The sequence below is a fragment of the Scyliorhinus torazame genome, chromosome 7 (assembly GCF_047496885.1).
Source record: "Scyliorhinus torazame isolate Kashiwa2021f chromosome 7, sScyTor2.1, whole genome shotgun sequence".
Taxonomy (NCBI): domain Eukaryota; kingdom Metazoa; phylum Chordata; class Chondrichthyes; order Carcharhiniformes; family Scyliorhinidae; genus Scyliorhinus; species Scyliorhinus torazame.
The window spans coordinates 95,343,386-95,366,554 of record NC_092713.1 but is presented as its reverse complement, the minus strand read 5'-3'; the positions used below and the strand labels follow the sequence as shown (position 1 = coordinate 95,366,554).

Here is a 23,169-nt window from a genome sequence, read left to right as displayed (position 1 = left end):
CTTTGCTCCCGAACGCGCGGCAGCCCCCTGGGCTGCGTGGCACCCCGTAGCGGCAGCCCATCAGACTTTTCCCCTGACCCCGCAAGCCTGCGCGGCAATATGGCCCACTAGCGCCGCCGGACAACGCTGTTTCTTCTGCGGGCAGGCGAATCATCCCCACCCGCGCTGCCCGGCCCGCACCGCCACCTGCAAAGGGTGCGGCAAGAAGGGCCACTATGTGGGGGTCTGCCAGGCCCACGCCATGGCCACGGTCTGCAGTGACTATCGGCAACCCCCCTTTCAGGTCCCGACCACCCAGCGCTCACCGCCACCCCCCTATCCGCAGGCCACGTGCAACCTGCGGGCGTGGCCATTTTGCCCCCCGGACACCACGCTGGACGGCTGGGCGCCGCCATTTTGTCCCTCACCGCAGCCATCTTCTTCATCCCCGGACTCCATGTGTGACCCATGGGTGACACCATCTTGGATGGGGCCCCAGGCACCCAGCACAGCCGACTACATGCTGCCCGACCAGAACTCTCCGTCACTGCAACTGGCCTTGGTGACTCTGGACCAGAGTCGGCCCCGGACGCTTGCGAAAGCTACAACGACGATCTCCATCAACAGCCACGTGACGTCGTGCCTGATCGACTCTGGGAGCACGGAAAGCTTTGTTCACCCCGACACGGTAAGGCGCTGTTCTCTTGTCACCCATCCCGTAAATCAAAGGATCTCCCTGGCCTCCGGGTCACACGCGGTGGAGATAAAGGCGTTCTGCCTAGCGAACCTCCATGTCCAAGGCAGGGAATTCCACAATTTCCACCTGTACGTCCTGCCGCACCTCTGCGCAGCCACCCTCCTTGGGCTGGATTTCCAATGCCATCTGCAAAGCCTGACCTTTAAATTTGGCGGCCCTATACCTCCCCTTACTGTCTGTGGCCTCGCGACCCTTAAGGTAGACCCGCCTTCCCTGTTTGTGAACCTCACCCCGGATTGTAAACCCGTCGCCACCAGGAGCAGACGGTACAGTGCCCAGGACCGGACCTTTATCAGGTCGGAGGTCCAGAGGCTGCTGAGGGAAGGGGTCATCAAAGCGAGCAACAGTCCCTGGAGAGCTCAAGTAGTGGTGGTAAAGACCAGGGAAAAACATAGGATGGTCATTGACTACAGCCAGACCATCAACAGGTTTACGCAACTGGATGCGTACCCTCTCCCCCGTATAGCCGACCTGGTGAACAGGATTGCGCAGTACAAGGTCTTCTCCACGGTGGATCTCAAGTCTGCCTACCACCAGCTACCCCTCCGTACTGGTGACCGCCAGTACACTGCCTTTGAAGCAGACGGGCGACTCTATCACTTTTTAAGGGTTCCCTTCGGTGTCCCGAACGGGGTCTCGGTCTTCCAACGAGAGATGGACCGAATGGTGGACCGGTACGGCTTACACGCAACGTTCCCGTATCTGGATAACGTCACCATCTGCGGCCATGACCAGCAGGACAACAACACCAACCTCCGCAAATTTCTCCAGACCGCGAAAATCCTTAATCTGACATACAATAAGGATAAATGCGTGCACCCTCCCCACAGCACCTAACTGGAGGGTCAGTATTCCCGCCGCCCCTGCCTAGGTCCGAACAAACACCGACACCCCCTGCAGGCGCCTTTCCCCCTGCCCACTTTTCGCCACAACAGCGCCGCCTAGGGGTGACAAAGCTGCCTGGGAGAGTGACACCACGTTCCTGGAGTCGCAACCACCGGGACCCCCTTCAGAATCACCGCCGAAGCCCAGACGCTCTAGAAGGACGACCAGGCCACCCGATCGACTGATTTCTGCACCATGAACATTTTTCTATTACCCTCGACATCACGGCACGTCCATACCTGGTCATACCATTCGAAAGGCGACCATTAACGCTGGCCATCACACCGCCGGGTTCTTTTTTAACAGGGGGTGAATGTGGTAATACCAGGTATTGCGGTACCTGAGAGGTGGATGACCATTGGTTAGACCCAGGAGTCTACCATTGGCTGATGTACATAGCTCCGCCCTGAGAGGCACAGTATAAGAACCAATGCCATCCTAGCAGCCTTCACTTCTGCATCGGAGCTGCTGGGGAACAATTCTACCAGATTAAAGCCCATTAGTTATGCCTCACCTTGTCTCGAGAGTAATTGATTGCGCATCACCCATTCCTGTTAACTTCGGGCATCGCGAATCTGATTAGGATGCTAGGCAATGACTCCCACGTGTTACATGACACGCCCATCCATGGGAATCTACTTGGGTTATGTGAAGTGCTCACTGAACCATGACTGCCAATTCCCCATTAGCAATAGCCCTCAACCGCATGGCCAGAGGCCTCAGCAGTTGGTGGGGGTTATGGGTGATCAATGGGGCAAACGGACAGGGACAAGGGTTGCCCCTGAAATGGGTACACATGATCCAAGGGTTGATATGGTGGTGCTGCGTGAAGTTGATCCCTGGTTGCCCCACAGCGCCTCCCCCCACCCTCCAATGGCGGTCAACCACTGCCGAGGGTTCCCCACCTCCCCCACCAAGCACTGGAGTGGCAAGCCCATCACCTCCAGGCTTGTGAGCAAATATGGCTACTCACCTCCTCGGTCCCCAAATAAACCTTTCTGCCAGGTTAATGTTTTTCGAAAGGAGTACTAATTGGCACCAGCATGACCACTTGCTCGGGAGGCCGATGAATGATGGGAGGACACTGGATATGGGGTGGCTCCCGTTAATTGTATGGAAATAGGGCTTAAGTGGTGATAATTGGTTTCTCGCCACTCTATCCCGATTTCACCAACAGGAGGGGGCCGGTTGCATAACAAGCTGGAGCCTCGCACAGTTCTCATTTTCGGCCTCTCCTGCTATTCATCTGTCTCGTTTCACTTGAGCAAGTGCGGAATGAGGCCAGAGGATCACGCCGTTAGAAATGATTTCATCAGTGGATAGCTGAACTCGCTGGTGAGACCAGCTCCTCAGAGATCAGGGTGCCTCGAACCCAAAGTGAACTTGAGGGTCCCCACAACTCCCACCCAAGGAAAATGTCACCCCCTGCAGACAGGGGCATTATTCCTGCTCCCAAGTGAGCACACCTCATTATGGGGTCGCTGAGAGCTCCCCCTTCACTCCAACTTTTACGAAGCCTCTTCGCATTCCCCCTTCACCCACCCTTTACACACCCCATTCACCCCCCCCCCCTTTCATGGGCAAGGCCCCCCTCAAGCCCCGACCCTTGGAAATGCAAACCTGGCACCCAGGAACCCTGTCTGAGCCCTTGGCATCCTGGCAGTGCCAAGGTACTGCCTTGCCCCGTCCCTGACAACTGGGGGCCTCCGAGACCCCTGGAGTGGGAGACTCCAGGGTGAGGCCTCGCCGATGACTCCTGGGTGCTGGGAGAACGCAGCTTCAACTAAGCCACCCATATTTTGAACCGTACAATTTATGGTGCAGAAGGAGGCCATTCGGCCCATTGAGTCTGCATCGGCCCTTGGAAAGAGCACCCTACCCAAGCCACACCTCCACCAAATCCTCATAACCCAGTAACACCACCCAACCATTTGGACACTAAGAGCAAATTAGCATGCCCAATCCACCTAACCTGCACATTTTTGGACTGTGGGAGGAAACCGGAGCATCCGGAGGAAACCCACTAATGGATCATTGAAATATGATTATCTGCATCATGCCCATAACATGTAGTATGTTGTAATAAACTGTATAACATATAGATTTTATCTGAAAGTAAAGGGCAGCATGGTAGCACAGTCGTTAGCACTGTTGCTTCACAGCGCCAGGGACCGGTGTTTGATTCCAGCTTGGGTCACTGACTGCACGTTTTCCCCGTGTCTGCGTGGGTTTCCACCAGGTGCTCGTTTCCTTCCACAAGTCCCGAAAGACGTGCTGTTACGTGAATTGAATATTTTAAATTCTCCCTCTGTGTACCCGAACAGGTACCGTATTGCGGCAACTAGGGGATTTTCACAGTAACTTCATTGTAGTGTTAATGCAAGCATACTTGTGACACTAATAAAGATTATTATTATTATAACTGGCTGTCATTCAGATGTACTTTTTTGGTAGCTTACATGTGGCAAATAAACAGCTGTTAACTGCTCTAGCCACCACTGACAATAGAGTTTAATGCTAGATGTACCTGATGATTCCAGTCCTTTTGCAAGAGTCCATTTGGCAATCCTGCCATCCGCAGCTATGGAGATCAAGGTCCCCTCCTTTTCATTCTCTTTGGAGTTTCTGTCTTGTTCAGTCCACTTCAGCTGCCAGACTGGGCCAATATGTTTATTTACATCATTACTGTTTGAAGAATTGGGGCAAATTAAGGTTAAAAGTTAAATTGGTATAAAATAAAAAGGGGAATTGATAAGGGAAGCTGTCTCAAAGGGGATTTGATATGCAAACTAGCATACTTGGGAGAACATAAGAACATAAGAACTAGGAGCAGGAGTAGGCCATCTGGCCCCTCGAGCCTGCTCCGTCCTTCAATGAGATCATGGCTGATCTTTTGTGGACTCAGCTCCACTTTCCAGCCCGAACACCATAACCCTTAATCCTTTTATTCTTCAAAAAACTATCTATCTTTATCTTAGAAACATTTAATGAAGGAGCCTCAACTGCTTCACTGGGCAAGGAATTCCATAGATTCACAACCCTTTGGGTGAAGAGGTCCCTCCTAAACTCAGTCCTAAATCTACTTCCCCTTATTTTGAGGCTATACCCCCTAGTTCTGCTTTCACCCGCCAGTGGAAACAACCTGCCTGCATCTATCCTATCTATTCCCTTCATAATTTTATATGTTTCTATAAGATTCCCCCCTCATCCTTCTAAATTCCAACGAGTACAGTCCCAGTCTACTCAACCTCTCCTCGTAATCCAACCCCTTCAGATCTGGGATTAACCTAGTGAATCTCCTCTGCACACCCTCCAGCACCAGTACGTCCTTTCTCAGGTAAGGAGGCCAAAACTGAACACAATACTCCAGGTGTGGCCTCACTAACACCTTATACAATTGCAGCATAACCTCCCTAGTCTTAAAAGAAAAGCAAGTGTTTATCGATGTGACTAGGGGAAAGCAATGGTGTGTAGATAGGAAGAGGTGACTTCAAAGTGGAGAGATAATGGAATTGGCACTTGTATATTAAAAAGCTGGGTCCACTGAGTAGGTAACATCAAAGGAAAAGAATGATATATCCATAACACAATAACTGGAGAAAGGAACACAGTACCGGCAGCTACCATCACAATCACGCCCAGCTACAGAGAACAGTCTCCCCGAAAGCAAATTATTGCTAAAAGGGCTGCCAGTTAAAATCAAAAACTCAAACCAAGAAGATTATGCCTTCACTGAAAGGGAAGATGGTTTTCCTAAATGTGAACAAATAACCAGTGCATGGTAATTATCTGCTGGATTTAGCTCATAGTGTTATACAATATTGGATGTTGTTTGGGTACACGAGATGTCTCAGAGTTCAGGAAACATAGGCCGTTGGGGACAAAGGGGTAACTTCAAGTGATACTTTGTGTGTAGCCATCAGTGTGGTTTATTATAGTCTTCTGGATGTGTGTTTTTCTTTTAACTTAATAAATATTCTTTATTAATCGATCACAAAAAAACTGGACTATTCCTCCCTGGTTTGCATTTCTTTTCTCACAGTATGTCAAATTGAAAATATACACCATTAAGAACTGCTGTTCCATGTTATCCTTCTGGGTTTTGGGTTACCCTCGCATTTAACATCAGCAGGATTCATAGAAATTGTAAATGATGCAAATTCTCAAATTATAAACTGTAATTTTAAGCTTTGAAGCAATTATCTGAAAATATTAAATCAAACATTTAATTTGGAAATCAGTTTTGTCAACATGTGCAGACATGAATCAAAGTACAATTCAATAAAGCATCACCAAAGGACATTTCTCACTGTGAGCCTGGAAAATTAATTTAATCTTATATTAAACTTGGATTTGTCTCACTAAATCTAAACATATATATATGCATGTTTTGCTGCAGATAATCTAATGTGATAGGCTTATTTTACAAAATGGCTGAAGTGTATCACAATTTTCACCTTGGGGAATGTCTTTCCCAGACTGACTTGCCTGGATAATAGTGATAATAGATTTATTTGCTGGCCCTCCTGAAGTCAGCATCAATCACCACCTTAATATAATGCTGATCGCAAACTTCTACAAATATATCAAGTGGACTCTTGGAATATACTAGAGGCGTATAAATTAAGAGCCATCACCGCACTGGCATTGCCAACAGAACTCAGGTCAGCTACCATTGTGGCACAAAGAGCTGTGACAGCCTCTCAGGATTGGAGCAGTCTCTGGCAACACTGCCACTTTGGCACCTGGAAGGAGCTCATCTCTGACTGTGCTGCAAGAGCCTGCTTGTGGTTCTATTTCCAGCATTGCCCCACTTAACTGCCCTGAGGCTGCCTCTGCAGCTGGCTTTAAAGTTGCAAACTTAGAGATCCCTGGGATTTCAGCCACCTTCCTTTCAGGTGCTCTTTGCTGAAGGGCCTGCTTCTCAATGGACAATGCCAATGGCAGGTAGGAACTCCGGGTCTCAAGGGCCACTCTCCCAGATGCTTCTTCCAATTTCTCACCCATTCCCACTGAGCCTTTTTTCAATGTACCTAATTAATGAGCCAGATGGCTCACCGGAGTTTCGGCCCAAAGGTCTGGCACTTTAACCACGTTCCTGCTGGAATATGTTATGGCCACGTATCTCCAGTTTGGTGTGACGGCATGTTGCCTCACCCAGTAGCTGCTGACTTTAGCACTGATCTGACCTCTTACCTGGCTGCTACCCTGATATACCTGTCATGGCTCTGATACCCTATGGCTTCATGCACTTTGTGCAAAGTTTGAACATCCTGGTCAATTGGCACTTTAAGTACCACCTGAAGTACCTTGTTTTCAGTTGTGCATGGCTGCACGCTATTCCTACAAGGCATGCCATCCACCCTTTGTAAAATCAGTATCTGTCAATCCCTAAACAATATCACAAACTTCCTCTTGCACCCCAAAAACCCATTAACCCCCCCTCAAGTGTGGAGATTAGGATTTACATGGCTTAGAAAATGCTGGTAGGAAGAGTTTATAGGCTCCTGAGCAGTAGTTTTACCATTGGTATTTACCATATATCATTAAAATAAGAGTAAATTAGTCAGGAATATAAATAAGGGGCACGATCTACCTGCCTCGTTGTGCCGGGTGCGAAAATGAGCGAGCTGGTTGGATCGTGGGTGAGCCCGAAATCGGGCACACTGGGTGCCGATTGGTTTTGAATCTAACTGGCCTGCTCCCATTGGCGAGATTCGGATCCCAATGCAGCATGGTGAGATATCAATAATCACCAATTAAGTCCAATCTCCATACCAATAACAGGAAGGACTCCCTATCAAACGGCCTCCTGTAAACTAACCGCCTCCCCAGCGAGCGGTCACGTGGGTGCCGTTTAGTAGAATCATAGAATTTACAGTGCAGAATGAGGCTATTCGGACCATTCAGTCTGCACCAGCCCCTGGAAAGAGGACCCTACTTAAGCCCACATGTCCACCCTATCCCCGTAACCCCACCCCAGGGCTGGGGGGGGTGGTCCAGCCACCCGGGATTGCGTATATCCATAACGGGAGAAGCTCCAGCTGCTGCATGTCTGTCCCACAGAACACCCGCATGACAAAGCCCTGTCCGCGGTAATATGGTGAAGGTCACTCTGACCATGACAATGGCCGCTGAAGGCTGTTGCTAATGGGGAATTGTTATAACCTGCCTACTTACCATTGGCTGTGGACTAATGACTATCCCACAATCCTGTGGGAGTATGAGCTTCCCCAATGAGGGGGGCGGAGAAACCACTAGTAAACTCCTCATATAAATAAAGCTGGCCAGTTCAGGAACCAGCAGGAAGGAGTATGTAGCAAGGGAAGTTACTGCTACTGTTATGTATATATGTTATAGTAAATAAATGTTATTACTTTGTATCCTTAAAACTCGTGCTGGATTCTTCGTGGCCCTTACAAAAGGAATTGAAAATTCTAGTAATGTGAGCATTTCACAGCTCCCAAGTGGCTGTGTTGCCCCACGTCCATGGCTTCATTCGCAGCTGGGTGTCCCTGGAGAGGGAGCATGCAGTGTCCACTGGCACTATTATGGCCTTCCATGCTCGGTGGGCACCGCAGCGTCTGGGGTGCTTTATAGACCCTTTTGACCACATTTGATTTGAGTTTTTTAAGCTGCCGTTGATCTTTGTTTTAGTTTGGACAGTGCCCCTATCAGGGCGGCCCCTTTGTGCTTTGTGTTTATTAGCCACATCCTCTTTTCTTGGTGGTCTTCGATCCGGAAAGGGGTGTTCAATCGTTCTTCCGCCATGCCTTGCGGTTGGGAACTGCAGGGAGGGGAGAGAGAGGATGAGTTGGTTCAGATTCGGGTAGCTTTGTTACACTATTGACTGTTTACTGTTTGATGTCTGGAGACCGTGTGTTTGTTAACCTAGCCCCATTTTGTTGGCGGTCTTGGCGGAAAGGAGTGTTCACTCGTTCTTCTGCCATGTCCTGCAGCTGGGATCTGAAGGTAGGGGCAAGAGTGGGAGTTGGCTCAGATGCTAGCATATTTGCTATGTTATTCCCTGTTTCATGTTTGGAGGCCTGTGTTTGTCAGCCGCAGCCATATTTGTCTGTGGCGGGAGTCCAGAATGGGGTGCTCTCTCTCTCTTCCGCCAAACTCTGCGTCAGTGTGACATTCCGGCTGCTCTGCTGCTGGGAGTTGCAGAAGGTGGAGGGAGTGGCAGGTTGATTCAGATGCCGGTACATTCTTTGCACTGTTGTTTAGTTCCTGTTTAATGTGTATTTGTTTTTTGTGTAATTACGCTGTTATGGTTTTGTACTGATGTTTTGTGCTGCATGGGTGCCTGCGTATAGAACAGGGTGCCATTGTCTTGTAGATTGTGACATGTACCAAGTGGCGGTGTGGTAGCACAGTGGTTAGCCAATGTCCCAGGTTCGATTTTCAGTTTGGATTACTGTCTATGCGGAGTCTGCATGTTCTCCCCGTGTCTGCGTGGGTTTCCTCCGGGTGCTCCGGAATTTCCTCCCACAAGTCCTGAAAGATGTGCCGTTCGGTAATTTGGACATTCTGAATTCTCCCTCGTTGTACCTGAGCAGGCACCAGGCTTTTCACAGTAACTTCATTGCAGTGTTAATGTCATTGCAGTGTTAATGTAAGCTGACTTGTGACAATAAAGATCATTATTACGTGTGTGTGCTCTGTGCTCCTTGCGTTTGGCTGCTGAACTGCTTGAAGACCTAGTGTTTTGTTGCTCCTGCCTTTTCTGCCTCCGAAGCCTGGAATGTGGCAAAGGAAAGCTGGAAACAAACCTACCACAAGTCTGAAGAAGGGGAAGAGGTGCTTTCTCACTCCTCTAGTATGCTTTGTGTTAGTATGGCTTTCAGAGCTGCCCTTCTGCTTTTTTTGACCTGGAGTGAGGGAAGATTTTGGCTGCCCTACTACTGTGCTAAAGATGGAGGAGAGTTTGCTCTTGCAATTCATTGATATCTTCACTGGAATATGTTTTTATCGACTTTTGACTGTTTATTGACTTATGGCTGGAACTCTGTCACTTGTTTATGCCCTCTGTGTTCCTGTGGGCCTGTCGGGAGACCAGATGCAAGTACTGGCGGAGAGGAGAGGTGGTGGCACGATATAACTGCGCATGTTGACATATGCATATGACACAAAGGCATATGCCTTTGTGGACTACTAGTGATTGTTGATAGCTATCTGCTGCTCCGGGTGTGGGAGCAGTGCAGATTGCTGATGGCATTGTTTTTTCCCTTTTGTACTGTTGTTGGTTTTTGTTTGACTGTCGGGGAATTGTATTCTTGTTATTGTTGATTATTGTTTCATGCCTAGCGGCTGTCTGCTCGCCAGTTGCAGCCCCTCCCGCTTCTGTGGCCTGGGATTGGCGAGCTTGCCCATGCAGGTCAAGGGGAATGGTTTCTCTCTCTCTCTTCCGCCTTGCTCTGTGCCACCATTGGGCATCTTCTGTGGAGCTGCAGCTGGGGCCAGAGGGGGTGGGGGGGAGTGCAAGTGCGCGCTGGTTCGGGTGCTGGCGGCTTTGTTTTCTTATTGCTTGTTTACTGCATTTGTTTATGGTGCACAGTTGTTATTGTCATTGTACTGTTGCCCGTTTTGAGGTTTCCGTTTGCCATGTATTTTCCTTTGACTTTTGTACGATGGGCCTGTTCTTGGACTGAACTGTGTCCCCTCTCGGGGGGGGATGGGTGTTTTCTCTCCCTCTTCTGCCATGCCCCGTGTTGGTGTCCTTTTCCGCTGGACTGTGCTCCTCATTCGCACACATGCACACTCTTACAGGCCTGCACATGCAGACATTTGCACATATACTCCTTCACACGCGCATATTCTCACCGACATGCACGCACTGTTTTCTACATGCATGCTTTCCTATATACATGTTGGGAACTTTCCACTGATGTGGGGTTGCTGCTGAGTAGGGGTGGGCATACGCTGGCTTGGATGCTCAACATCTTGTTGATTGTATATTAGAAAATAGAACATAGAACATTACAACGCAGTACAGGCCCTTCAGCCCTCGATGTTGCGCCGACCTGTGAAACCACCCTAAAGCCCATCTACACTATTCCGTTATCGTCCATATGTCTATCCAATGACCATTTGAATGCCCTTAGTGTTGGCGAGTCCACTACTGTTGCAGGCAGGGCATTCCACACCCTACTACTCTCTGAGTAAAGAACCTACCTCTGACATCTGTCTTATATCTATCTCCCCTCAATTTAAAGGTATGTCCCCTCATGCTAGACATCACCATCCGAGGAAAAAGGCTCTCACTGTCCACCCTATCCAATCCTTTGATCATCTTGTATGCCTCAATTAAGTCACCTCTTAACCTTCTTCTCTCTAACGAAAGCAGCCTCAAGTCCCTCAGCCTTTCCTCATAAGATCTTCCCTCCATACCAGGCAACATTCTGGTAAATCTCCTCTGCACCCATTTCCAATGCTTCCACATCCTTCCTATAATGCGGCGACCAGAATTGCACGCAATACTCCAAATGCGGCCGCACCAGAGTTTTGTACAGCTGCAACATGACCTCGTGGCTCCGAAACTCAATGCCTCTACCAATAAAAGCTAACACACTGTACGCCTTCTTAACAACCCTCTCAACCTGGGTTGCAACTTTCAGGGATCTATGTACATGGACACCGAGATCTCTCTGCTCATCCACACTGCCAAGAATCTTACCATTAGCCCAGTACTCTGTCTTCCTGTTATTCCTTCCAAAATAAATCACCTCACATTTTTCTGCATTAAACTCCATTTGCCACCTCTCAGCCCAGCTCTGCAGCTCATCTATGTCCCTCTGTAACTTGTAACATCCTTCTGCACTGTCCACAACTCCACCGACTTTAGTGTCATCTGCAAATTTACTCACCCATCCTTCTAAGCCCTCCTCCAGGTAATTTATAAAAATGACTACAGCAGTGGCCCCAAAACAGATGCTTGGTGTACACCACTAGTAACTTGGCTCCAGTCTGAACATTTCCCATCAACCACCACCCTTTGTCTTCTTCCAGCTAGCCAATTTCTGATCCAAACTGCTAAATCACCCTGAATCCCATGCCCCCGTATTTTCTGCAGTAGCCTACCATGGGGAACCTTATCAAACGCTTTACTAAAATCCATATACACCACATCAACTGCTTTACCCTCATTCACCTGTTTGGTCACCTTCTCAAAGAACTCAATAATGTTTGTGAGGCACGACCTACCCTTCACAAAACCGTGTTGACTATCTCTAATCAAATTATTCCTTTCCAGATGATTATACATCCTATCTCTTATAAACCTTTCCAAGATTTTGCCCACAACAGAAGGAAGGCTCACTAGTCTATAGTTACCGGGGTTGTCTCTACTCCCCTTCTTGAACATGGGGACAACATTTGCTATCCTCCAGTCTTCTGGCACTATTCCTGTAGACAAAGATGACTTAAAGATCAAAGCCAAAGGCTCAGCAATTTCCTCCCTAGCTTCCCAGAGAATCCTAGGATAAATCCCATCCAGCCCAGGTGACTTATCTATTTTCACACTTTCCAGAATTGCTAACACCTCCTCCTTATGAACCTCAAGCCCTTCTAGTCTAGTAGCCTGAATCTCAGTATTCTCCTCGACAACATTGTCTTTTTCCTGTGTGAAAACTGACAAAAAATATTCATTTAGCACCTCACCTATCTCCTCGGACTCCTAGCACAACTTCCCGCTACTGTCCTTGACTGGCCCAACTCTTATTGGGTGTACAGTGGGTAATTCAGAGTATTGCTGTTTGCTCTGTTTTCTGCTTCGTTTTTTTCTGTATTCGGGAATTGTTATTAAACAAACATATACCCAAGTGGATTACCGTGGGTGCAAATGCCATGACACAGGCAGTTGTTATTGCATAGTATTATAATCAGACTGTGATGTCTGGGCACTTTGCCTGAACCCCGGAGGCATCACTGCCAAAGAAGCAGCAGCCAACATTCTAACACCCAAGAGCTGGGCCTCAGCGCTGGGGACATACCCACAACAGATCATGTGTGGAACAGCGCCACAGAAGGTGCCCAATGGTGGCACAGAGCAAGGTCTTGCACTTTGGAAAAAAGAATAGAGGCATGGACTATTTTCTAAACGGTGACAAAATTCATAATGCTGAAGTGCAAAGGGGCTTGGGAGTCCTAGTCCAGGATTCTCTAAAGGTAAACTTGCAGATTGAGTCCGTAATTAAGAAAGCAAATGCAATGTTGTCATTCATCTCAAGAGGCTTGGAATATAAAAGCAGGGATGTACTTCTGAAGCTTTATAAAGCATTAGTTAGGCCCCATTTAGAATACTGTGAGCAATTTTGGGCCCCACACCTCAGGAAGGACATACTGGCACTGGAGCGGGTCCAGCGGAGATTCACACGGATGATCCCAGGAATGGTAGGCCTAACATACGATGAACGTCTGAGGATCCTGGGATTATATTCATTGGAGTTTAGGAGGTTGAGGGGAGATCTAATTGAAACTTACAAGATAATGAATGGCTTAGATAGGGTGGATGTAGGGAAGTTGTTTCCATTAGCAGGGGAGACTAGGACCCGGGGGCACAGCCTTACAATAAAAGGGAGTCACTTTAGAACAGAGATGAGGAGAAATTTCTTCAGCCAGAGAGTGGTGGGTCTGTGGAATTCATTGCCACAGAGGGCGGTGGAGGCCGGGACGTTGAGTGTCTTTAAGACAGAAGTTGATAAATTCTTGACTTCTCGAGGAATTAAGGGCTATGGAGAGAGAGCGGGTAAATGGAGTTGAAATCAGCCATGATTGAATGGCGGAGTGGACTCGATGGGCCGAATGGCCTTACTTCCGCTCCTATGTCTTATGGTCTTATGGTCTAAGGCGGAAGAGAGAGAGAAACCACTCCCCTTGACCTGCATGGGCAAGCTCGCCAATCCCGGGCCACAGAAGCGGGAGGGGCTGCAATTGGCGAGCAGACAGCCGCTAGGCATGAAACAATAATCAATAATAACAAGCATACAATTTCCCACCAGTCAAACAGAAACCAACAACAGTACAAAAAGGAAACAAAAATGCTATCGGCAATCTGCACTGCTCCCACACCCGGAGCAGCTGATAGTCATCAACAATCACCAGTAGTCCACAAAGGTATCCCGACATGTCAACATGCGCAATTATATCGGGTTGCCACCTCTCCTCTCCTCCAGTACTTTCCTCTGGTCTCCCGAACATCCGTTCCAGATAATGGTTCCAGCGGGTGTCTGGGGTACAGGGTCGGGGGTCCATTGCTCAGGAGCCCCTGCTGCAGGGCATGTTGGATGACACCATGAGGGATGGCAGGGGATGTGAAGGTGGGGATGGCCTGGGACCTGCAGGTTCGGGGTGGAAGTCATGACTGATTGTCAGTCTCTCAACCTCTCCAATTCCTCACAGATATCACATTACGGGTGATATTATGGACCCCACAGAAGCTGTCTTCATGGCGCTGCTGGCAGGTCAAGAGGCCAGATGCCGGAGAAAGCGCCAGCAGCAGCATTGACAGAGACCGGAGGCGGCATCCCTGGTGCAGGGCACCACCCCACATCCTTAGGATCCAATAGTCCATCAAGCTAGGGACGGACCTAGAGCGGGAGGTAGGCAGCGGCCCAAAGTGTGCAGGCATCGCTGGTCTTTCGAACTGACGTCAGACAGCATGTCTCACAGGAGGTCTGCCTTAACAAGAATACAGTGTGTACCTATGCCATGTCCTTGTGGACCTGGCACCACTTGGAGGGGGAGGACACCCCCTTGCGATGGCCATCAAGGTCACCAAAGCCATACGTCTTGGGATCATTCCAGGGCTCGAGCTGGGGCTTGTGTAGCATTTCCCAACCTCCTGTCCACAAGTACGTCTGTGAAGTCACAGATGCCCTGTTTGCCCGGGCAGCTGACGATATAAACATTGACCTAGACCAAGCCCACAAGATGCCCAGGCAGCAGGATTCTCCGCCATCGCTGGGATGCTCAAGATGTAAGGGGTAATAGATGGCATGCACCCAGCAGTCTGGGAGTGTCCTTCATTAACAGGAAGGGGTTCCACTCTCTGAACTTTCAACTTGTGTGCGACCACCACATGAGGTGCTGGGTGAGTAGCAGGGAGCCCGGGGGGCTTGGGCCTGGGGGGGGCGGACGGCAACTGGGGAAGGGGAGGGCAGGCTGTCTGCGGAATAACATGATGGAGGCTTCACATGTCTCGGGTGTAACATGTTTTAATGGTGTACAAGTACAATAGTGACCCCAACTGCCCCTAGATTCTGATGGTGCTGCCCCCTCCCCCTCCTCCCCGGTTCCCTTGCAATGATCCTCAATGTGCTTAGCCCTCTGTCTAGGTGTGTCCCCAGGATACACATCAGAGCTGTAGGCAGCCTACTGCTTATGGCACCCTGTGACCTTCGATGCTCCTGGCGGGCATCCTCTGGAGGGCACCTGCCAAAAAGACAGTGGTACATGTTTTGCCGTGCCACCCAGTTCCCACACTGACCCCGAGTTGCGCTGTTGTCGGTTGGGGGGTGAACCCAGGAGAGCTGGTGATCGCCTCATCTCCCAGTAGGGGGGCTCCAGGTCGGCCTCCAGCGCTCCCTCTTCGTGATTGGTGTCCATAGGGCCCTGGAGGTCACCTCAGGATGAAGGGACAGCTGGATTGAGCTCATGGATATATCTGCGGCATCTGGCCCTGCCAGCCCTGGCGGTTTCCCACTGTCTGTACCATGATGATGATGCTCTCGGCGCCTCTGACCGGGCTACGCTCTGCAGCCAATGTCCAGCTACGTTTGGGACAAGTTTCTCAGTGACCTGAACATGCTCTGGAGCACCTCAGAAAAGCCAATCTGAAACTGAGACATGCCCCGCAGCGCCCCTCCAAGGTCCACCTCAGACTGGGACACATTCCCAGTGTCTGGTACATGCTCCGCAACGCCTCGGCAAGGTACACCTGCATCAGTGTCATGTCCCCGAGCAACTCGGATATGCTGTTGAGACGCTCAGCCATGGCTGTCACTGACTGAGCCACGCCTTGACACCACCACTCATGCTGCTGATGCGGTCGCCACCCTAGCAGTGTTGACCACGGTGCCACACATTGCCAGCAGTGTGTCCTTAGCTTCTGGGTCTCCTCCAATTGGCTATGGACCGGCTGGCATGTCCCTGACACCCCCTCTGAATCTCACGGCCGCACCCTATCAACTGCCATCAGCTCCAGTGTAGCCTGGTCCAGAGGCTCAGCATCTGACTGGGACTCAGCTGGGTCCTGGAATCCAGCAAACCTCTGACAGCTGTCTCCCCTGGGTGTTCCTGCTTCCACCTGATGTGCATCTACAAACGTGTGGTGCTCACCAGATCGTGCCCCAGAAGCCCACTACTTTCGCTCACTGAGGTGTGTAGCTCTGTGCTGGTGGGGGGTGGGAATGACATCTGTGACACCTCGATAATGGTATCCTCGGAGTTCTCCTCCAAGGTATACTCTCGTGAAGCGGGGTGGGGGGGCACCCCGGATCGGCTGGCACCGCCAGCTGGAGATACTGTGGGAGAATGGACATGTGGTCAGTGAGAGGGAAGGATCAACATGCTGGCATGAACAATTCACATGTGACAGATCTTCTTGGTGGATCCTCACCTATGGAGCGCAGGCCAAGCTTGGCCTCACTGGCCGATCTGTGCTTGGCAACCCACGCCCTCTAGGGTTTGTTCCTCGTAGGAGGTTAGGACCCTGAGGTCCGGAAACCTGCCACGCATCTTGACCCTTTCCTGCAGATTGTGTGCCTACTCCTCCTGTGGGGAAAGACATTGTGATCCGAACACTTATGTGTTCATGGTGGGTGAGGAGGGCGACATGGAAAGGGGGATGGTACCAGGTGCAGGATCATCGGGAGGAGGCGCCCAGGGATGGCAGGCCATGGGTACCAGGGGGCCGATGCCAACTCATTCCTGAGGCCCGCTGGAGGTCGTTGATCTTGCGGCACTGGGCGGCGGTTTTCTGGTTACACTACACGCGCTGACGGCTGCTGCCATTGCCTCCCAGGCGGCACTGGGTGACCTGTGGGTGGCCCTCCGACCCCCGTCCGTGTAACAGGGTAGCCCTCCTGGACTCCACCGCATCCATGAGCCTGGCCAGATCGGCATCCCTGAATCACGGAGCTGGTCTGCATGGTGCCATGGCTGCGTGCTGTCTGGGGTTTGCTCTGCGGGATTGGTTTAAGTGCTGCTCCCCCTTGTTAGCAGGAAATTGCCGGGCATGGTCCTTGCGAATCAGCCGACAGGACAGTCATATGCAGCATAAAGCCCATGGGGCATCATTAAGTGATCTAATTAACGTTAGATGCTATCGCTGGATCAGCCGTCGGGAAACACACAGTTATTCCCACTCGCTACCACTCTTAGAACAAATTTGGTTAGGTCACACCCAAGAGCTCCTAGAAGTATATGAAAATGAGAGTAGCTAACGTAAACATTCAACTCTTAGAAGGAGAAACATGAGAAATTATCATGGAGAATGAAAAAATGGCAGAGTCGTTGAACAAATATTTGTGTCAGCACTCACAGTAGAAATAAATCGTGTTTGACAACTTTATTAGAGATTTTTCAGGGTTTAGTATCATCGAATCCCGACAGTGCAGAAGGAGGCCATTTGGCCCATTGAGTCTGCACCAACCCTCTGAAAGAGCACCCTATCTAGACCCACTCTCCCACAACCCCACGTAACGTTTGGACACTAAGGGGCAATTTAGCATGGCCAATCCACCTAACCTGTGCATCTTTGGACTTTTAGTGAAAACTGGAGCACCTGGAGATTCCGAGTAGATAATGGGAAGCCAATATATTTAATATACTTGCTTCCCAAAAGGCATTCGATAAAGTGCCACAGAAAAGATTAAAATTGAAGGTAAGGGCTCATAGAGTTGTGGGTAATATATTAACATGATTGGAAGATTGGTTAATGGAATGGAAGCAGAATAGGGATAAACAGGATATCTTCAAGTTGCCTAGAAGAATGCCACAGGGATCAATGCTGGGGTTCCAGCTGTTTCTAATCATTAACAACTTAGATGAAGAGATCAAGTTTGCTGATGATACAAAACTAGGTGGGAATGTAAGCTATGAGGGGAACACAAGAGGCTATAAAGAAATATAGACAGCATAACTGTATGGGAAACAAAGTGACAAATGCAGTGTAATGTGGTGAAGTGTGAAATTATTCACTTTGATAATAAGAATAGAAAAGCAGAAGATATTTTAAAATACATGAAACTTTTAAATGTTGATGTTCAGAGGGACTTGGGCATTTGTGAATAAGGAACATGGAAGTTAGCATGTAGGTACAGCTAGCAATTGGGAAAGCAAATGGCAATTTATTGCAAGGGGACCAGAGTATAAGAACAAGGAAGTCTTGCTCCAATTGTATGGCAATTTAGTGAGTTCAAAACTGGAGTACTGTGCACAGTTTTGGCATATAGACATAGAATTTACAGTGCAGAAGGAGGCCATTCGGCCCATCGAGTCTGCACCGGCTCTTGGAAAGAGCACCCTACCGAAGGTCCAAACCTCCACCCTATCCCCATAACCCAGTAACCCCACCTAATCCCCATAACCCAGTAACCCCACCCTACGGGCAATTTTGGACACTATGGGCAATTTAGCATGGCCAATCCACCTAACCCGCACATCTTTGGACATGATTGGGGGCAGTTCAACAAAGATTCACTCGATGAGCTCCTGGATGATAAAGCTGTCCTGCAAATTCAGCATGTACTCTCTGAAGTTTAAAAGAATGAGAGGTGATCTCATTGAAAAATACAAGATTTTGAAGGGGTTTGACAGGGTAGACATTGAGAGGCTGTTTCTCTGGATGGGTAATATAAAACACAGGGCCACAGCCTCAGCTTAAGGAGTTATTAAGAGCAGAGATAAGGAGAACTTTCTTCGCCGAGAGTGTTGTGAATCTTTGGAATTCTCTACTCCAGATGGTTAAGGATGTTCCATCATTGAGTTTATTCAAGGCTGATATAAGACATATTTTCTATTTCTCAGGGAATCCAGCGATATTTAGAGCAGATGTGCAAGTAGAATTGAAGCAGAAGTTCAGCCTTAATCATATTGAATGGCGGAGCAGGTTTGAGAGGACATAAACTCTACTCCTGCTCCTTTTGTTTATGTTCTAATAGGTGATTGTGTGAGTAGTCTCAATTTCAGCAAGACGTAATACGACATAGCTGATGCTGCACTAAAGTAATGACAATGATTATCCAATAACCTCACCTGCTGTCCAGAACTAGCCCATTTTCAGGGTTGCGTATATTGTAGATTGCCACAGTTCCATCATAGTGACCTGCAGCCAGCAGATTAGGGCTATCTGCAGAGAACTCTAGAGCGGTAACACCACTGTCACAGTAATAGATGCGCTCAGGCCACTAATGTAAATACAGAAGTTTTTTTTTTAGTGAGGAAAGTTGAACTAAATCTATTAAGTCACATTTTTACTGAAAATATTGTTCTTCTAATGAAATCTAAGTCACATAAATAAAAAATGAGAGATGTAAAGTAGGCTGCAGGCTCATATTCAACAATTTTATGCATTTGAGGCTTTAAAAAAGGAAATATGGGATGCAATTGCTCCTTCTTAAAGAGGTAAATAAATAGAAATAGTTTTTCTGGCTCTTGGAAATGCTCATCTCATGCAAAGAAGGATAAAAAAAGGATTAATATATATAATGTGGAATCACAAAAATGTTCCAGGATGAAAAGAATGGCAAATAGTTATTTGTTCCATATTTGTGAGGATTTTCATACAGTCTCTCTCTCTTCGGGTAGCTAAGAGGGCATTAGGGACCATGGACCTCCATGTTAGTCTTGCTCTAGAGGTGTGGATCATCTACGCTGATGATACATTCAACCAGCTTGTGCTTGTAAGGCACGTAAAAAGATCATCATTGTCAACCTCAATCTCTTTTACTATCAATCTTTCTGATAGAGGGCCGCGTTCTCCGACACCTGCGGCCAAAAAACGCAATCTCGCTGTTCCGATGCTCCTGTCCCCCCGCTGGTGGCGGCATCGAGGTTAACACACTGCACCAGAAGGAGGATGCAAATGGACCTATTTGCTTCCTATTGACGGGCTGGGCACTGGTTTCTCCAAGCCCATGTGACTCTCCGGTCCTCTGGGTCAGGATTCACGTGGGCGAGAATTGTCGCAGGTATTTCCCAGCGTGGCCCTGGCTTGGTGGGTCTCGTGGTAGGTCAATGTGGCAACTCTTTTAGAGCCTTTCCCCCAAAGTCCATTGGAGGGCCACCCTCTCACCCCACAATGCAAATCCTGCCCAACCCACCCCCAGCAAAGACCCCCCCACCAGAAACCCCCCATTACAGATACTCCCACCAGAAAGTCCACCATAAGAGAATCCCCCATCAGTGAGCCTTTGATTACAGGGACCACTACCTTAAACCCCCCAGAAGAGAGAAACCCACCAGAGACCCCCCCCCCCCTCTCCCGCCATTTACAGAGACCCATGCCTAGGTAGGGTGCTCTTTCAGAGGGTCTGTGCACACATTAAAAAAAAAAAAAATTTAGAGTACCCAATTTATTTTCTCCAATTAAGGGGCAATTTAGCGTGGCCAATCCACCTAACCTGCACATCTTTGGGTTGTGGGGGCGAAACCCACACAAACATGGGAGAATGTTCAAATTCCACACGGACAGTGACCCAGAGCCGGGATCAAACCTGGGACCTTGGCGCCGTGAGGCAACAGTGCTAATCACTGCGCCACTGTGCTGCCCTAGGGTGGGTCTGTGCAGACTTGATGGACCAAATGGCCTCCTTCTGCACTGCAAGGATTCTAAGAGAACCTTCGACTCACTGAAAACTCACACTCTCCTAAGGCCCTCAGGCAGTCTAAGGCTTTAGAATCAACAAGGATGGTCACATTGCCAGCAGATAGGACATCAGCACTGATGGTCTGCCAACCACTTTAAGATCACCATCTCATGCAAGACCCTGCACAATCAGCATCTGAATTCCTTGCTGGGGTGTGCTCGGTACACACAACACGCATCAATGCTTCTGAAATGCTCTTTCATCCACAGTGTTCACAGTAAATTCATTTGTCTTTGCTGGAGAAACAGCAGACATGTTGAACAATTATTTTGCCTCAGTATTTACCTTAATTTTATTACTGTGAGGTTTTGGTGAAAGTCGTATTCATCGTCAGGCACTAAAGCCTTTCATGCATAATTTCTTCTCCATACTTAAGGCTGAAAGTTATTCCTTTATTAGTCCTCACTCTCTCTGAGTATGATGCAGTGGTAGAAATTGGTTCCACTTGGTGATATTTAAAATGTCTGCTGGAGCAAAATTAGTGTGTGATTGTAGAGATTTCTGCATATTCCGATGAATCCATCCATTTAGCTCAAGGATCAATAGTTTGCTCCGGAACCACTTGTCGCACGGTGTCTTACGAAATCTCTCTCACGTCACAAAATGCAAATCAATATGGAAGTCATTGAACGACTGTGCACACATTGACTTAGGGTTCTTGAGAGGTAGCTTAAGAGCTGGCGTTTGGAGAAATGGTGGTGCCCAGATGTAGCTCCCTCTTGAGATAGTCCAGCACGAACCACTGACAAATGTCTTTTCTCCCAGAGCCACCTAGATAACGATGCTGGACGTCATGCAGAGTGCATCTATGTGTGCAATAGGGTTTCAGCTTCTTGAAGGATGACGTGGCCACTGACTTGTTGGTGCCATGGTTGAAAGGACTGCAGTATGTCTAGTTATAAACATAATAACATAGGACATGGGAGTAGGAATAGGCCATTCAACCTGTCGAGCCTGCCTTGCCATTCAAATAGATCATGGATGATCATCTACCTCTACGTCATTTTTCTCCATTATCCCCATATCACTTGATGTCATTAGTCTCTCGAAATCCATCAATTTCTGTCTGAATATGCTCAATGATTGCACTTCCACAGCCCTATGGGTGAAGGAATTCCTCCTCCTCACAGTCTTAAAAGGCCTGCCCTTCATTCTGAGACTGTGTCCCCTGGTTCTAGATTCCCTGCTTGAGGGTTTGTAGTTGTTTATTGCTTAGCCCATTCCTCCATAGCCACGTGGTCTCGAGGCTACTGTGTCTTCCAAAGATGACCCCATTGTTTGGGTTGGAAGAGACTTATACTTCCTCAGTGTTCAATGTGAGTTTGTTGACTTTCATGGCACAGTAACTTCATTTGAAGCCTACTTGTGACAACAAGCGATTTTCATTTCATTTTCATTTCATGTTGAAGATGACAATGCAAGTATTGTAGTGTCCCCTGCATTGAAGCGTGATGACAATTGCACTCGTAACATTTGTCTTCACCCTATTCCTCTTGAAATCTTGTAGATATGATGATGTCATGTCATAAATTCTTCATCATGTCCGTGTAATAGCATCCTCATATGGCTTGTCTGAATCCTAGCCCTCCTCAGATTTATCCCGTTCAACATCCTCCCCATCTGAGGAGATGTCTAGCTCATCCTGTAGCAACACATCCTTCCCTTGGCCGCATCTTCTGTGGTGAGTATTGGAGAGCCCTGTCTGATTGGCCTAAACATTTAAAATCCATCTTTAGGAGTCCAATATTTAGTGAAGGTCTTGAGACTGGATTAGCAGGATTGTATCTCCATGTATGAGCTGCATCTTCTTTGGACCTCTGGTTGTGTCAAATTAATTTGGCCCCTCCTCCTTGGCATCTGGGTCTTCCTTGGACCCCACTGGCACTTGTTCCTCAGGGCAATGGTCTTCTCTGGGCTGTACCAATTGGAAATGGGCCCTTTTTCTCTTCTTTCTAAACAAAGCCATCAAGAAGATAGTGTTGTTTGCAGACTGCATTCTCTACTCCTCCTTATTTCTGTGAACGGATGCAATGAAGCAATTAGTTGGGAGCTTCCATCGAATGGTCTCCCTCCACATACAAAGTAGTTATGCAGTCTCCAGCCATTTACTTACCCTTAGTCTGCACATCGCATATCGGATCACAAATTTGTTACACCGCAGAAGAAGGCCATTTGGTCCATTGGGCAGCATGATAGCACAGTGGTTAGCACAGTTGCTTCACAGCGCCAAGGTCCCAGGTTCGATTCACTGGTCACTGTCTGTGCAGAATTTGCACGTTCTCCCCGTGTCTGCGTGGGTTTCCTCCGGCTGCTCTGGTTTTCGCCCACAGTCCAAAGATGTGCAGGTTAGGTGGATTGGCCATGATAAATTGCCCTTAGTGTCCAAAATGTGGGGTTGTTGGGTTACAGGGATAGGGTGGAGGCGTTGGCTTAAGTAGGGGTGCTCTTTCTAAGAGCCAGTGCCGACTCGATGGGCCAAATGGCCTCCTTCTGCACTGTAAATTCTATGATTCTCTGTATCTGCACCAGCTCTCCAAATGAGCACCATGACTGAGTGCCATTCTCCTGAATTATCCCTGCATCCCTGCACATTGTTTCTATTCAAGTAACCATTTGATGCCTTCTTAATGCCTCAATTAAATCCGCCGCCACCACACTTGCAGGCAGCGCATTCCA

At 48.5% G+C, this 23,169-nt stretch overlaps 1 protein-coding gene across 2 annotated transcripts in view; it reads right to left on the bottom strand.

Moving 5' to 3' along the window:
* Positions 1–23,169, bottom strand: part of dnai4 (dynein axonemal intermediate chain 4) — a 401,481-nt gene that overhangs the window by 140,964 nt on the left and 237,348 nt on the right. For both annotated transcript variants that reach the window (XM_072511088.1, XM_072511087.1), the window contains exons 11-12: positions 18,881–19,032; positions 4,149–4,306 (exon numbers count right to left, since the gene is read on the bottom strand). In XM_072511088.1, coding sequence (XP_072367189.1) covers positions 4,149–4,306; positions 18,881–19,032 — 310 coding nt within the window. The remainder of the gene's footprint in view (positions 1–4,148; positions 4,307–18,880; positions 19,033–23,169) is intronic.